General features: G+C 35.6%; 1 protein-coding gene across 1 annotated transcript; it reads right to left on the minus strand.

Annotated features, from left to right (window-relative positions):
* Positions 1–1,916: 1,916 nt before the first annotated feature.
* LOC149728839 (uncharacterized) lies at positions 1,917–9,570 on the minus strand. Its single transcript, XM_089888364.1, has 14 exons — positions 9,411–9,570; positions 8,892–9,087; positions 7,684–7,805; positions 6,878–7,050; positions 6,333–6,581; positions 6,114–6,268; positions 5,653–5,838; positions 5,162–5,350; positions 4,652–4,831; positions 4,444–4,561; positions 3,839–4,015; positions 3,416–3,545; positions 2,706–2,848; positions 1,917–2,342 (listed from the first exon to the last, which is right to left on the minus strand). The coding sequence occupies exons 1-14, from the start codon at positions 9,473–9,475 to the stop codon at positions 2,248–2,250; spliced, it is 2,178 nt and encodes a 725-aa protein (XP_089744490.1). The 5' UTR covers positions 9,476–9,570; the 3' UTR covers positions 1,917–2,247.
* Positions 9,571–15,764: the final 6,194 nt, after the last annotated feature.

Consider the following 15,764-nt stretch of genomic DNA (forward strand, 5'->3'; position numbering starts at 1 on the left):
TTTAATCGCCGCTTCTGCTACATCAACATAATGTTAAACACAATAGAGGGAGAACCATTGACAACCCACCACGCATGATGCAGGCTTGCCCAATAATGTGATAATGGAAAAGATTTTCGGAAGATTTTAACATCAAAGTATGGAATATATGGATATGGTATATTCCACAGTTCGTTTTAATGCCATCGTTTTGTGAAGCAAACCTGAGAACGAGTTAATGTATTTATACTACGCTGGTTTGGTCCAACGCCCAAAAGTAGAATTGAACTCTATACAAAACAAGCACAAATTTATTTTTACCAATATTAACACATTCTAGAGTTCGGTTTGTAAAAATCGCGCATATTTTCAGAATTATATAACCGTAGTATTCTAAAACTCTAAAAAGGCGTTGTTAATTGTTAAAAACACGATTGGGAAACATGTGATTTAAGCGATAACGGTACATCCCGTCCTACCCCGTAGTACTGTAAAGTAAAAGTGTTTACTTTTAAAATTTGCATATAAAACACAGGGGCAACGGTTACTCAAACAGTTTACATTAGAATGAACATGCATGACTTGTGGTAATTAGATTATACGATTAACTAACACAAGTGACTTGTTTATCCGTGGGCAGGAAATGATTCCAGGAATTTGAATAATGTAAGAACGGTTGATTAAGGCCAACAGGCGGAAAGGATTTATTAGGAAAAATTTTACGAGCTGGAATAAGTACCGGTATATAAATAAACTAAAGCGTAATTTGTTTTTATCCGATGTTCCTATAATGGATACCGTTAGCACACAAATATCATATATGTTCTATCATATATTTTCTAATCGTGTGTTTAACAATTTTAACAATCTGTAAGAGCGCAGGTATTTATTTTTATAACTGGAATATAAGGACTGTATTATATTTTAGGTTTGCGGATCCTTAGTTGTGACTCAGTAGTACCAACTAGCGGTTGTATTAAATGTATATTTTAACTACTTTTCACTCAACGTTTTTGCATGTTACATACGCGTGTAACAAAGCAACATGCGAAATACCTTCACATTATAAAATAATACATAAAAACAGTTTCTGTGCGTTTAAAGTGACCACAACGGTATTGGACATTAATTAAAAGATTAGACAAATTGGTTTCTGTTTTTATATGAATGCACGCAACTTTGTTTCAGGGAAAATGACGGAGTATAAGTGGCCAGCGTCACAATTAGGCTTTGTGCAATAATGTATTAGCTTTCAGATGGTGACCGACTGTAGTAATACAATATATATTACATTAGAAGCATAGAATAAGAAGAGATACAATATTATAGTTACCATATCAAATTTACTTAGCTTCAATCTAAATTGAAACCCCAACCCAGCAAGAAAAATCTCAATCTGGTACATAACTAACTTCATCGAAACTACCACGTACTGTAAACCTTTTGTAGAGTGGTTGTGTTTGTAAACGAGAAATAATCAAGAATAAGCGAGGGTAATCAACGCTTGTTACGAAAAGCATTGGAATTTTTGGTGTTGCCTAATATTGTTTCAATAAAACAGAAACAGTATCGATAATTGGAAACACTTTTTCGAAGTCAGAGCTCAGGCCATATAGCATACACAGAAAGGTAAAGATTAGTGGGGCAGCATTGAATACTGATGTTAGCACCTAAATCCCATAGTTCATCGTGTTTTAAACAACTAACAACGCTGCTTTAGAGTCGCAGGAAGGCAGTTATATATTTCTGTAAATATTTTGTTTACTGCAAAATAAGACTACAGAAAATGAAAACATGGACCCTTACCACACCAACCTATACTGTTAAGGTTTTATAAACAAGCTAAACTTTGTATTTCGTTATGAAAGTTCTTTGATGTCCACTCTTCCAGCACTGTAGATATTTTCCACCAATTTAGTTTATAATAAAGAAAAAAATGAGGCGTCAGGAGGTGTTTTATTGAAGAAAGAAACAAGTTTGAAGCTACGTAAGAAAACTATAACCAGCAATTATAAAAACGCCAAAAATGTTTCTAACGCTTTTTTTGCCATGAGCTCTCACAGGCTGCTGACCGTGTTTATCTTACTTGGACGCCTTTAATACAGGTATAGGAGTTAATTGTTAACTAATATAGTAAACACACAATTTGAACACGATTATGCTACAAATTAAATTGGCTGCTTTTTGAACTTTAATGTCAATTTCTGTGTAACAAACTACTGGATACATGGTTGCTATAATGCAAAAGATATAATACACGTTCCCACATTACACGACCACGTTTGTATTCTGCCAAATCGTGTAAAGGTTCTGCCAGTATTTGTGCGCCACTTTCCACTCTTGAATTCCAGGACCGGTCAAATCTGGGAATATTATAGAATGGTAAAAATATGGCATATGTGCGTACAACATATAGCACTCTGGGGGCAAGATGGCAATCCGTTTGCATCTTTTCTTGATTGTATTTTTTATCAATTAAAAACGCTATATTCTAGAGTTGTAGTATTCCGTAAAAATGCGGTTGTAGTATTCCGTAAAAATTCTTTGTTTACTACCAATTGGGACGAAAGAAAGAGTGAAAACATGCCCTTTAGAAAAGAGTGCAAGAAAGAGTGAAAACATATTTAACCGCCCCACTATATACTTACACTATAATACTAGATTATAACGTTTACTTACACTTACACTGTAGCATACTTAAGCTATAGACTACAACCTATACTTACAATGTCCATCCACACAGTAGGGAAGTCTACATGTGCCCGACATTAAGTTAACATATCTGAGTTGACCTGGGTTCCTGCAAGTCACAGCAAGTTGCATACATTGGACATTTGGTAATGGCGTGTTTACTCCTGCCACGTTTTGTCTGAAAAGTAAATAAATGCAGGAATATAAAAACAACACAGAATTAAATCTGAAGTATATAGTAAGGTGGGGGAGATGGGACACCTTTAATACATAATATCGCCTGATCCTATTTTAAACAATTAACAACGGTCTGTGGAAGTCGTGAGGATACGGTTTTATAATTCATTGAATGTTCTTTGTTTACTACCAAACGGAAAGAGAAAACTAAACGAAAATGTGTCCCATCTTCCCCCACCCTAAGTAAGGGTATAATGGCGAACATGATTTCATTTTCGTTTCTCACTTCATTTGGTACTAAAAAATATACAACCCCGTCTTTAATTAATTATGGGGTAACTTGGGATGTTACATGGTAGCGCAATTCACCTTATCCCACAATACTACTAATCAACCCAAAAAGTCACTGTGAAATTACAGTGTTTATAAATGACTAAATACTCGTGAAAACTAAAGCTGCGGGGGAAGCCACGGGGTAAAATAAACGCTTTGGCAATTAGTGGGCTGTATTGGAAACTTAACAGTAAAATATACCACAGTAATATAAAAGTAAACAATATAACTATACCTCCAATTGTCGAAAACTGGGTGCCAAACATTTTGTATCTCGAACGTCCACTTCATATACTGGCAGATGAAATCGGACTTGAGCAATGCTAAAGGAGAGTTGGCTGGAACAGCAGGACATGTCACTGTAACTGCAATGATAAAAACGTTAAAAGTAACTTGCTTTATCCTTCGCGTGAACCGAAAACGACAGTCGTTATAACACCGGTGTTAAACACATCTCGTGTCATCATTTTGGATTGGATTCTATTATACCCGGTACCCGCTTATGAGTTACCACGTTTGTCAGTTTGTGGATTATCTGCTTGGCTATAGAGCCCAACAATGCGAAAGCAGTGTCGGGCCTTGAACACATTCATATGGCTGGAACAGCCCGATAACTAATGTGGCACGGCACATGACTAAAAAACGCTTACGTACTAACCATTTGCGGGGGGGAAAACTGGTTGGTTACAAGCGGAACTATTACAGCAGGTTGATCGTTCACACGTAACGACTGTATATCCATTAAATGTGCTGCCAACTGGTAAGCAGTGGTTTGCGCCACATTGGTCCGCATCTACACAAGCTGATATAGATCCGTTCTCTGCTGCTGCGCCATCTGTAATGTAAAACATTATTGGTATTATATTATGGTCTTTAACATCAGAGTACTGTGGGGTAAAATGGGATACTGGTGGCACCTAAATCTCATTTCTTGTTCGTGTTTTGAACAATTAACAACACTCTTTTTGGGTCGTGGGGTTGCCCCTACATGATTATGAAAATATATTTCTTGTTCATTACCAAATAAGACGAGAAAGGCGATCGCAAACACGACTGGTTAATTTTATTAAATTAACGTACTATATATATCATTTAACTATTTTTTAATGTAAAGTTTAATGTAAAATGAACGTTTTGTAGACCAAAAGAGCCATAAAAATAATATATTTTACAATCGAAATATATATTGCATTTTGTATGAGATATGCGTTCATACCGTCAGGCAATATAAGCAAATACACTAAAGGTTCTTACGTGTATTACCTAGTGAAGCAGACCCATAATAAGTTGCACAGATCTGGTTTGGGCCACATTGAACTGTTTGTAGTGCGCTTGTGTCTTGCGCAGAAGCTACACCGTATGTACATTCTTGCCCGAGCACCTGATTTTAACAAAAAGTAAGTATTACTATTCCCCTGTAAAGTAACGAGCCATGCAAAATTACACCTTAGTGTATAAAATTGCCATTTACCGGTAATTTTGACTCGTTTTTAGATGTCGAAGTCACGTTTAGGTTTAGACTAGTGTTTCCTGTACTTTGCACAGTGGTGAATACGTCCAATATATCCTTTTGTGTTACGGTTGTACAACCGCTTCCAAGTTTCACGCCACCTCTAAGTGCCTCAGCGTTCAAGAAAATTGTGACTTTGCCCTGATAATGCAATTTATTTTTAACAAACCTAAATTAAGGTCACAGTTAACTTACAATTCTTACAATTGTAGAGCAATTTCAAATTTTGAGAATTCTAAGTATAACAAGTTTGTAGGAGTAAGCTGGTACGTGTTTTCATTCTGTTTTATCTTACTAGTTTTTAGTTAACAAATTATATACAAAGCAATATATATCTATAGCGGTATTCTCACGACTCTAAAAGATTATTGTCAATCATTTTAAACACGAACAAGAAATATGGGGAATCATGTGCTAACGATATCCACGTATACTACAGTACTATATACTACTTTAACGTTAATATCGTACCACAGTTATTCTGAAAGATATTGTGTTCAATGCTGCGCTTGGGTTTGCCACGTTGCCAGAAATGTAAACAATTCCTGCTCCGCCAGGTGGCGTTTGGAACACCAATTCGATTGAACCGTTTGACGGGAAACTGTACTTAGAGAAATGTGGTTCTCCGGACTGTATGGACACGGATATAGAAGTGCTATCCTGTGGGGTGAATGTATATATAAAATTTACGAAGAAAAATAACGATCTGGTGTTATCACATTTGCGCAAATTTATTTATTTCGTTTTAATAACACATTTCACTAATAGCATATTTCATTTTTTATTAACATAATTATTTTAATTTTTATCTCTTTGAAAACGATAGCGAAGATTATAAATTATATTATTTAAAAAGCGAATAGAATGGAACTAACACTAAAACTAGCTTAGTACTTTTGTATGGCATTTAAGCATTTTTCAGCTTCATATATAACGTCAGAACTATATTCAATGTCACATACCGGAACAGATGCAGTGGCAAGGCAGCTTTCGTCTGTGAGTCGTTGACTTAGAACGTTCAGCAAATTGAATCCAGTTAGTTCGTAAGCGTACCTGCTGTCTGGGTTGCTCGCTATTTCATTGACTTCGGCGATATCTATACCACTACCAATGCCGACTCCAAACACAGTAATTCCGGCCGCTTTAACCTGTTATTATACAAAATGGTTTATAAAATAGCGTAAACGGTCGAAGAAGCCTTGGAATAATAAATTATAGCAGAGTGGGTAAGATTTTTTACTTTTATTTAATACCCTCATTTGATGATAGACGAAAGCAACATGTAACAAGGTTATTCGACAGTTTTTCCACGACTGCGTATAAAGCTCATAGCCGATTACTGTTAATAACTTTTAAAAAATATGTCAGAATATATGCTTAAATGTCCCAATCACTTAATTCTGATACACAAATGTTTTCTTACATTATCAGATGGTGTCTTCACAGAATCGCCGCTCTGACCATCAGTCATAACTACCAAAATACGTGGCACACCTTCGGAAGCAGGTCTTGCCCCATTTCTTTCCACGAATCCGTTGTTTAAAACATCATTTATTGCCCTACCAGTGCTTGTGCCACCTTAGACAAAAAATGTAAAATAATTTTTTTTAAAAAAATATGTTTTTTAGGGGGGAAAACCTACCTCCTGTGTATGAAGTACCAAGAATTTCAGCTTCTAATGCAGAATTGTTCATGTGTTGATTAAAGTGGCTATGTATGGTGGACGTCGAGGAATACACAGAAAATCCAACACGAACGTCGTCGGGGCCGATTGTGAATCGTTTTGTCAAACTAGCGAGAAACCTTAGACTGTCTTGAAAGTTGCTAAAACCGACGCTTCCGCTGCCATCGATGACAAACCATAAGTCCAGTTTGTGAGAGGCACAGCCGACTAAAAGGATGCGGAGTGTTATAGAACAAATCTGCCCAACGAAAAACTACCCACAAAGTAACAATGGTTACTCAGAAGAGGGTACGAGCTATGTTGGTAGTAATTTGAAAAAATGACAACTGTTCAGTACTTTATAGGATCAACACTATTTCGTGTTGTGTATTAAGTCGTGTTATAGGTGTATTGTGTTATATGGTTCAACGAGAAATGTGTAACAATACAAGTGATATAGACGACAGCAAGGGCAAAAGTAACATTCATTCATTTAGTCCCCAAGTCCATTCAGAAAAAAATACCTGTAACGTTTTCTACTTGCGAAACCAACTCAATAAATTTGGTTGCATTTGCTCCGGGTCTATATACAGTGCTCCACCATGTCGCTTGCTGGGTGAGTGTTATTGGAATGGCAGAAGATCCCACGCTCTGTTGGATGAATATACGTGCGGCGAAAGCGGACCGAATAGGAGTGCTGTATATGTGTGAATTTTTAATGTGAGAGATTTAAGCTAGTAGGGCATCAATCTGGTCCAGACATACTTTACAAAATATCACAAAGTTAATCACCCACAAAGTTTTTGTTAGTATTGATTGCTGTATGAATTTTCAATGTTAAAGGTTCGTGCTAGGGTCGTTTTCAACCTAATGTTCACTTACGGATTGTCTAAGTTGTCAGATAAAAAAAATCATTCACCCATCGAGTAACATATGCGGTAGCTTGTAAGCTGGCACAAGGTGCGTAAAACAGAATATTATAGGCTTTGCATTGCTTTTGAACTGGACTTGTTTTGCTCCGATGCACAGCTATGTGCTGCACCGGCGATTTTTGAAGGGTCGAGGGTTACGTTAGTTTGCTGTTAAACAAGCCTTGTATCGTACACCTGAAAACCTTGGATTTGTTTGACCCCAAGATGTTAAATCACTGAGTAAAATACTTAACGCTTTTCTTGAACTATATATATCAATTTGAATATTTTTTTATGTCAAATTGATTTTTTTTTTCTGAAAGAATTGGGTCACTTTTTTATGGTACTTAAAATACCGTCCAATGCGTGGCCTAGATTTTACAGCAGAAACACGGAACAAACGGTGTGCGATGTATCACCTGAAGTCTGTGTTGGTTAAATTGGTGTTCTCTTGACCCAGAATACACCCAGCTTCATTTACAATGGTTTGAACCGACGAAGAGAGACTTCCACGCAAAGTTGCTTGAATCGACGTGGTAATCTGGAACAAGTTTTAATAATTTTTTAACTTTTTAAGTACAAAAAAAATATTTATTTATTTAATGTTATATGTATACCAATCTATCATAAGTTTAAATCGTTAATGATATTCCGAATTTGTTTTGGGCAAAAATACTTTTCGAACCCCACACAATTAATTTAATAATATAGTAGTTGGGGTAAGACGGTAAATAATTTTTTTACTAGTACACAAAAAGATTTAGGAATTAAGGGCGTTGTTAATTGTTAAAAACACGATTAGGAAATATTATTAATTTCTTATGTGTTGACGCTATCCATCGTCGTACCCCAAAATACTAGCGATATTGCAAGTAGTTTGAAAAAAAACTTCATGGCTTTTAAGCGCAGGCTTACATTCAGGGACTCGTCCTGTTTGAAATCAGGTATTTAAATTACGGGTTAAAAAAACGAGTTTAAAACTTTTGACTGGGGCTCAAATAACTGGTATTTAACGAAGCAGTAAGTTTCTGCTGGAGAAGCGTTTTTAAACATCATAATAACATAGATTATACTAACTAAACGCACGTACATGGTTTTAGGTTCGTATACTTTTATAAAGTGGGGGGAGAAGATCAGACACCTTTCCATCTATTTTCTCATGCCCTTTCGTAGTAAACAAATACATTCAAAGAATTATAAAATCGTACCGTCAATACTCGCCTAAACCGTTGTTATTGTTTGAAACACGATTAGAATATTTGGATATTATGTGCTAAATATCGGTTTGCCCAAAGAATCGAATAGACTTATTACTTATCAATTCCAAGCTATAAAGTCAGGCGCGGCGGTAAAATGGTATTACCTCATCTAGCCCGCAAGTTTCGGGTTACGGAGCCCGTGGTTGCTACAATTATCGGCGTGTGTGTTCTTGGGTAAGATAATAAACGGCAGTTGCTTTAATCTTAGGGGTTATCTAAATTGTCAACCATACAAAAAACACCCGCAAAGTTACATACGCTACTTCGTTAGCGGGCATGAGGTGTATGAAACAGAACACCCTTGTGTGTTGTAACGACTATCGTTTATCCCGACACGCAAGGATAAAGCAAGTTACATTTATCCATACCTCCCAAATTCCACCCAGCGATCCTTTATTATTTTCCCCGTAATTTGATTCAACCAACGCGATTCTGGTCATCAGATTAAAGTCGTTCAGAAAACCAGGAACTGCTTCAAGTTTTTGTGTGGCGGCCGTGACCACCGGCTTACCGCTGGAGCCTGCGACCAATGTTTGATCGACTTGCTTACTAGTGTCGACTTTGCTGTTAAAGAAAACAGGTCTTAGAACTTTGTTAAAGGAAATAAAACAGAACATAAAATTGCTTAGGGAACTGGTGATACGAAAACGTTTTGTTGGACGTGAAATTTGTCTGTTAGGTTTTCGTAGCACCAGACTCTTACTGTATTTCTTTACACAAAAATCGTTCAACTCTTATGAACACCAGATCGGGGTCAGATTCGCGGAACTTATACAGTATTAAAATTGCGTTTTATGTAAGCAAGTTTGTAGAAAAACTGTATTCTGCATAAATTTAATATAAAAGCACAGGCACCGGGTATACATTGTCTTTTAGGGCTTACTTACACAAAATTTTGTCCGACGGAATATTGCGCCACCGCAAGAACGGAGAGAAGAACCAACAATTTCATTTCGAATTCTGCTGTCACTCAAATCAGATGAAAATTCTACTGAATTTTGGTATAATATTACCTATTACAAAACACAAGTGTTATCTAAGCTGGTCTTTTTGACCAGGCGAATATAAAACCCACGATACAGATAGACCCCGCAACATATACGACAATTTTACAAAACACTTATAAACATTACAACTTCTTGACTATTTACAAAGATAGCAAAAACCGTTTACTGCTGCGGTTGGTAATTATAGCTGCCGAAAGTTCGCTCTTCGCTTGAAAGAAATTTGCGTCGTCTTATATACCGCTATCCAGGAACTTCACGCGTTTGCGTCGAAGTTCCCTTTTTCCTTTTTACAATACTTTTTTATTTTGTTAAACTAGGGTTACGGCGTGTTCACCTTCAACGCGGTGTTGTAATGCCTTTTTCATTTCTTAACACGGCATGTAATGGAACAAAATACGAGTTTCCACGCCTTTGAGATGGTATTGCGTCAAAAAACAGGACATTGTGCCCCGTATAGGCGTAACCAATGACTTGATGGGATGGGCTCAATGGACTACTGACTTACAAAAGTTTCATGTTAAAAATAAAAACCTCATTTCAATTTTATTTCCTTTGCGAGCAAGTACACTTGACAGCTATTATAGGTGGCCTAAAAAATCTTCGCGTGTTTATTTCGACAGCGGTACGAGTTAAGTTACATAATATGGTAGGAGGGAGATGGGACACCTTTTTTGTATTTTCTCGTCCCATTTGGTACTAACAAAGAACATTAACAGAAATTTAAAACCGTATTCCCACGATTCCCATAGACCGTTGTTAAACGTTTGAAACACGATCAGCATATTTGCATATTATGTGCTAAAGGTTGGACAATAAAAGAAAATGAAAAATCGAACCATTTTATCCCCAACTACTATGTTAAATTTTAGAATCCATTCGTAATACCGCAAATAAAACTGTTTCCATAGATACCGTTTGTTCAGTGGTGCATTATATATGACTGAATAGAAAGACAAATAAACCGTAGACGTGACTGTTCCTTGTCTCGCAACCGTGATGAAAAATTACGACCGTTGTGGGTTACCAATACCACCCGCCAGCGCGAAGATTTTATCCAACAACATATGACGATATAATACAGACAGTAGGGATTGTGTACTCCCAATACGCTGATCGAAATAATGGGTCAACGAATAGAACATTGAATTTATACCGTTACCGGGTAAGATAGACCACATTTTCTTTCAATTTTAATTTATAATCCCATCGGGTGGGAAATAAAAAATACTTACAGAATTATATAACCGTATCATTTTCGGGGCTCTAAAAGAGGGTTTTTATTAGTTAAAAACACATGAGATATTATGTGCTAACGGATCATTTAAAATCTCCTTTTTCGGTAAGCATTTCATAAGGTTTTTCATTACGCATTACATATATGGGTATTACACGCGTGTGCAAACATTAAATTGAAACACTCTATGGATACGAAATATTGCACAAAGACACCAGTGTTATATTTTATCAAAAGAAATATGTTTTCATAGGGATCGGCTTGTTTAAGTTCATGGTGCAACTTTTTGTACTTATGGGATGGGATATTTAAAAGGCGGGTATGTTAGTTCTTAGTAATAATTTATTGTGTCGGAACGTCGAAAAAAGATTTGCTTTGACGCTTACATTTGCCTGCTACACATTGACTACTAAATAAACAGATATAGGGTGGGGCGAGACGGGACACCTTTAGCACATAATATCCAAACATTATGATGATGTTTTAAGTAATTAACAACGATCTATGGGAGTCGTGGGGAAACGGTTATAGAATTTTTTGAATGTTCTTTGTTCACTACCAAATAAAAATGGAATAAAAAGGTGTCCCATCTTTCCCCACTCCACTATATAGGCAAGTGTTCTTTGGCAGTTCTTTGGCAACGACCCTAATTCTGGCAGGACTTATAGTATAAATTCAAATTAAATATAACATCGAAACTTTGGTTCTTTAAGGTCACAGTTGTTTTTGTGTAGTAAGCAAAGACTAATTACAGAAATGCATAACAGTGTGTCCTCACAACTCTAAAGAGCATTAACTGTTAAATCACGATTAGGAATAATGGGAGATCATATATGCTAATATCGTATCCGTCTTACCCACAGTACTGTGTTTACAACTTTAAAATAATACGATCGCGTGTTAAGGCGTTGATTAGAACTATGTGGTGATTTCCAAGGACGCTGATACACCATTATATTCAGCTGCAAAGCCGTGTAGAGTTACGTGTTGGAAAAATAAGGACAAAGACAAAAACATCGGGAAGATGTTCTAAATATTTAAGGACTCTGAAACAGCTTACCAAAGCAAAATATTTACATAACGGAATACCTTTGAACAGCAGCTGTATTATAAATTACCACCTTTTAAAATTAAGTTGATATGTATAATCGGTCAAAATATTTTGAGAACAAAAATGCAAAACGGGCGCTTTAACACTGCAAACTTAGTAAACAGCGATGTTCCCCTTCTAAAAGATTCAAAAAGTTTTGCTAATGAGAACTAAAGCTGCATAGTTGGTCATGCTCGTTTGATTTTACCAACGTCAGCGGTTTATATGATGTTTGAACAGCGTAAGTTTCTTTAAATTCGGATTTTTAGAAATCCACTGGCCATATAGATTTATGCTTCATTTTCCTTATAGAACCAAAAGTTTATTATCTTATTAACGTTTTTCTTTGTCGAAAATTTTTTAACTTTGTCCAGCAACAGTATCTACGATCGTCTGTGTTATTAAATGTAATATATAGTAGGGTGGAAGAAGATGGGACACCTTTCCACTGTATTTTCTCGTCTTATTTAGTAGTGAACAAAGAACGTTTAAAGTATCACAAAACTACATTCTCATAACTCCAATAGAGCGTTGTTAATTTATTAAAACAAGATCAAGATATTTGGATATTATGTGCTAAAGATGTCATATCTTCCCCAGCACCCTACTATATATCTTCCCAGCACCCCAGCATATTAAAAAAAACAATAAAAATCTAACAGAGAAATTTCCTAAGACTTATTTGCACTTTCAGCAATGGTAATACACTTGGGGGGGGCATAGTAAATATTAACTTTACGATGTTAAGTTGATGTTATTGAGTTTTAAACACCGATTCGCTGCGTGTTGCGTGTTTACCGTGTGGTAAATATATAGGGAGTTACCCAATGTGAACTATTGATGTATTAATCCTAAGTTGTGTTTCTGAAACGGTTTTCGGCGAAAATTATTCTACCACTGGCATTTTAATACAGTGTTGGAGTTTAATACAGTTTTAATGCAAACGCTTTGCTGTGTCGGTGTTCTGAACAAGCCATTTTACACCCTTGGTGCATGTTATGTTTTTACGACTGTTTATTCACGTTTTTTAATTTTATCTGACGTTGTTTAAAATATCTCATGTTATGACTCTTAAAATGAGACTGAAATAAGACTCTTGAATTTTATGCGAGTGAAACACCTTTGTGTTTTTCAATAGCAAACTGACGTACGTTGGCTCCAGCGAATTCCTATATGGGCTCATGATGACGTCACTGAACAAACATATAAAGCTAACGTGACAGAATCCGAGAAATTTACGCCAAGAAAATCCAGGCTATAGATTAAAAGTTGGGTTTTGTAATCGAAACAAAAAACCCTAAGAAATATATAGCAGTACTCGACAGACGCAAATTTAGCGTGCAAGCACAAACCACAAATAAGCAACAAAATATGCGTTGTAGGAATATACAGCTATCAATCAGAATGATCCAGCGCAGAAAAGGCGCCTTTGGATAACTCGCGTTTGGAAAACTCGGTGGTGAAATAATCTTTTATTGTGATTTCAACGTTCCGTGCCATGTATTTTCGTGGCAAATAACAAAAGCGTTTTGCGCACAGGTAAGTTATGAAAGAATATGAATGAATGAAGGTAATTTGCTTTATAGCCGCCTGGCTTAAAAGCTACAGTTGTTATAACACGGGTGCTTTATTTTATACACCTCGTGCCAGCTTGCACACCAGTAAACATTTATTGATACGAGCTCAACTTGAACGTTTTGAAAGCTGGGGTATTATACAGACTTTGGGCATAATTTTTTGACTTTTATTTATAAACTGATATCATTGGTTTGAATTAAAAGCAGTCACGCGTGGTTTAGCAACCCAGTCGACCAACTACGCGATGATAAATTAGCGATTACGAATTCAGGTGGGTGTACAAATATTATAAAAATACAAATTCTTTTTAAAGCATCTTGTATTCCCAAAGAATTACGAATGCGTTATTTTTAACGATGAAATGTTATGGTTGAAAAGATTTGATTTTTCGGTCGTATTATGAAAAAAGCTAAGTTAAAACGATTTAATTGAGTGTTTGAATAAATAAAATCTATAACAAAATTTTGATTTTAAGAAACAGTTTTTAATAAGAAACTATGAAGTGGCATTTGTTTAACGGTTTACATTCGTTTCTATATTCGCTTTGTAAAGCAACTCTCGTTGTAAAAGACTTTCCTATTCAAATATTTTTTCAAAATATTTTTCTTTAAAGGTATGCTTCAGTACGTGACTTTTAGCATGTAGCATTCCTTTAAAGCCATGTGTCCACACCTACGCAAAAATTTAGGGATGGACTATTTTCAACTACAGTTTTAAATGTTCATCCACGCATGAAATACCGTTAGGACGACATAAGACTTTTCTCATGCTTAAATTGCTACCATTGGGTAATCACAATTATATTAAGTTATCTGGGTTAAATTGTGGGCTTGAATTTCCGGGGCGTTTTCCAAATGACAAAATTTTAAATTAAAATGCAAATTAGTTTTTTTGAAACCTTATAACTAAAATAAGGGTATGCGGCGTATTGGGTATGTATATGCTTTATTTTAAGATTATTTAACTATAAAAAGTGGTCGATAAAACGCATTTCAATATCACTGTTTTCCAAGATTCCGGTCAGATGTCCCATACCGAAACAGACCATTGTCAAAGCACGAAGTAAATGTAAATAGGTTGAAGTCTGATTCGAATTGGAATGTTTTCATCTATTGAATTGAGAGCGCGTGCCTAAACAACATCGCGCGTGTATTTAATTACCCGCTGTTTCAAATGATAGTTCTGTGGGGTAATATAGGACTACTATAGCACATAAGATCTTAGTATCGGTTCATAGAATTCGTTAGAATACGGTTTTATAATTTTTTGAATGTTCTTTCTTACTACCAAATAAATAGGTCGAGAAAATAAGTTGAAAATAAGAATATAAAATTTAGTGCACGAAAATGACGATATAAAGAACATTTTTGGTCAAGTTTATGCGGCCTACATTTTAAAGCTTAAAATTATAGTCTATAGTTAAAAACGGACTAAACCAGATTTAAAAATATCGTAATAATAATTTTTAAGCGTAGGTGTTTTCCAAGAAAACAACATTGTAGATCAAATTATGTAAATACGATTCGAAATGTAGGATTCGTGAATCCTTAAACTATATACTGTAAGATAAATGGTTACTATGTAACTAAAATAAAATGCAATTTAGGATTTTAAGGATTTTATCTCGGTACTTTCCTATACCAACTACATAATGTGGGTTATCTTTTAAAAATCGCTGTTTTTATTTATGCCAAGCAATTATTTCCACATTATTTTTTATAAATTAAAAGAAAAAGAATATACAGTAGCGCAGGAACAGATGCGGTTTGTTTTATTCTCTTTTCTCAGCTCATTTGGTAGTAAACAACGAACAAAATAACATAACCGTAGTCCTACGACTCTAAAAAAAAACTTTTTGAAAGTGGAAAATACAATCACAAAACATGGAATTTATACTTACAGTATCCCATCTTACCCCACAGTATTATAGAGAGTAAAGATTCTTACTTGAGTCTGCCGTGTCGCACGTATTATCTGTTTCCATTCCTTCTTTTAACATGCCTTCATTTAAAACGAGAGCAAGTTTTTCAAATCATCTGAATTCGCTTGCTTTAAATTTCTGTGGTAAAACAACGTTTAAATAATTGAGGCTTTTTCGGTACATTTTTTGGTTCTGTTTAAAAACCCACAAACCGTATACTTCCCGCTATTTTATGCTGGGTAAACGAATACATAAACATATATTCAAATCAAATTGGGCGTTGAAATTGGTTGCGCGGTCTCAGTATACGCATATGGTACCTCACGAAAAACAGAACATACCCTCCATTTTCCGGTGTTGTTGCCGCCACCCGAAGATAAATAAGTTACCTTTATTCAAAAAAATAGGAGT

The sequence above is a fragment of the Ciona robusta genome, chromosome 11 (assembly GCF_009617815.1).
Source record: "Ciona robusta chromosome 11, ASM961781v2".
Lineage (NCBI taxonomy): Eukaryota > Metazoa > Chordata > Ascidiacea > Phlebobranchia > Cionidae > Ciona > Ciona robusta.

Coding starts and splice junctions, on each gene's coding strand:
- LOC149728839 (XM_089888364.1), bottom strand. CDS start 9,475: ATGAAATTGTTGGTTCTTCTCTCCGTTCTTGCGGTGGCGCAATATTCC. Junction 6,582..6,877: donor GCAAGTAGAAAACGTTACAG/GTATTTTTTTCT, acceptor GCATCCTTTTAG/TCGGCTGTGCCTCTCACAAA. Junction 4,562..4,651: donor AAAACGAGTCAAAATTACCG/GTAAATGGCAAT, acceptor TGTTAAAATCAG/GTGCTCGGGCAAGAATGTAC.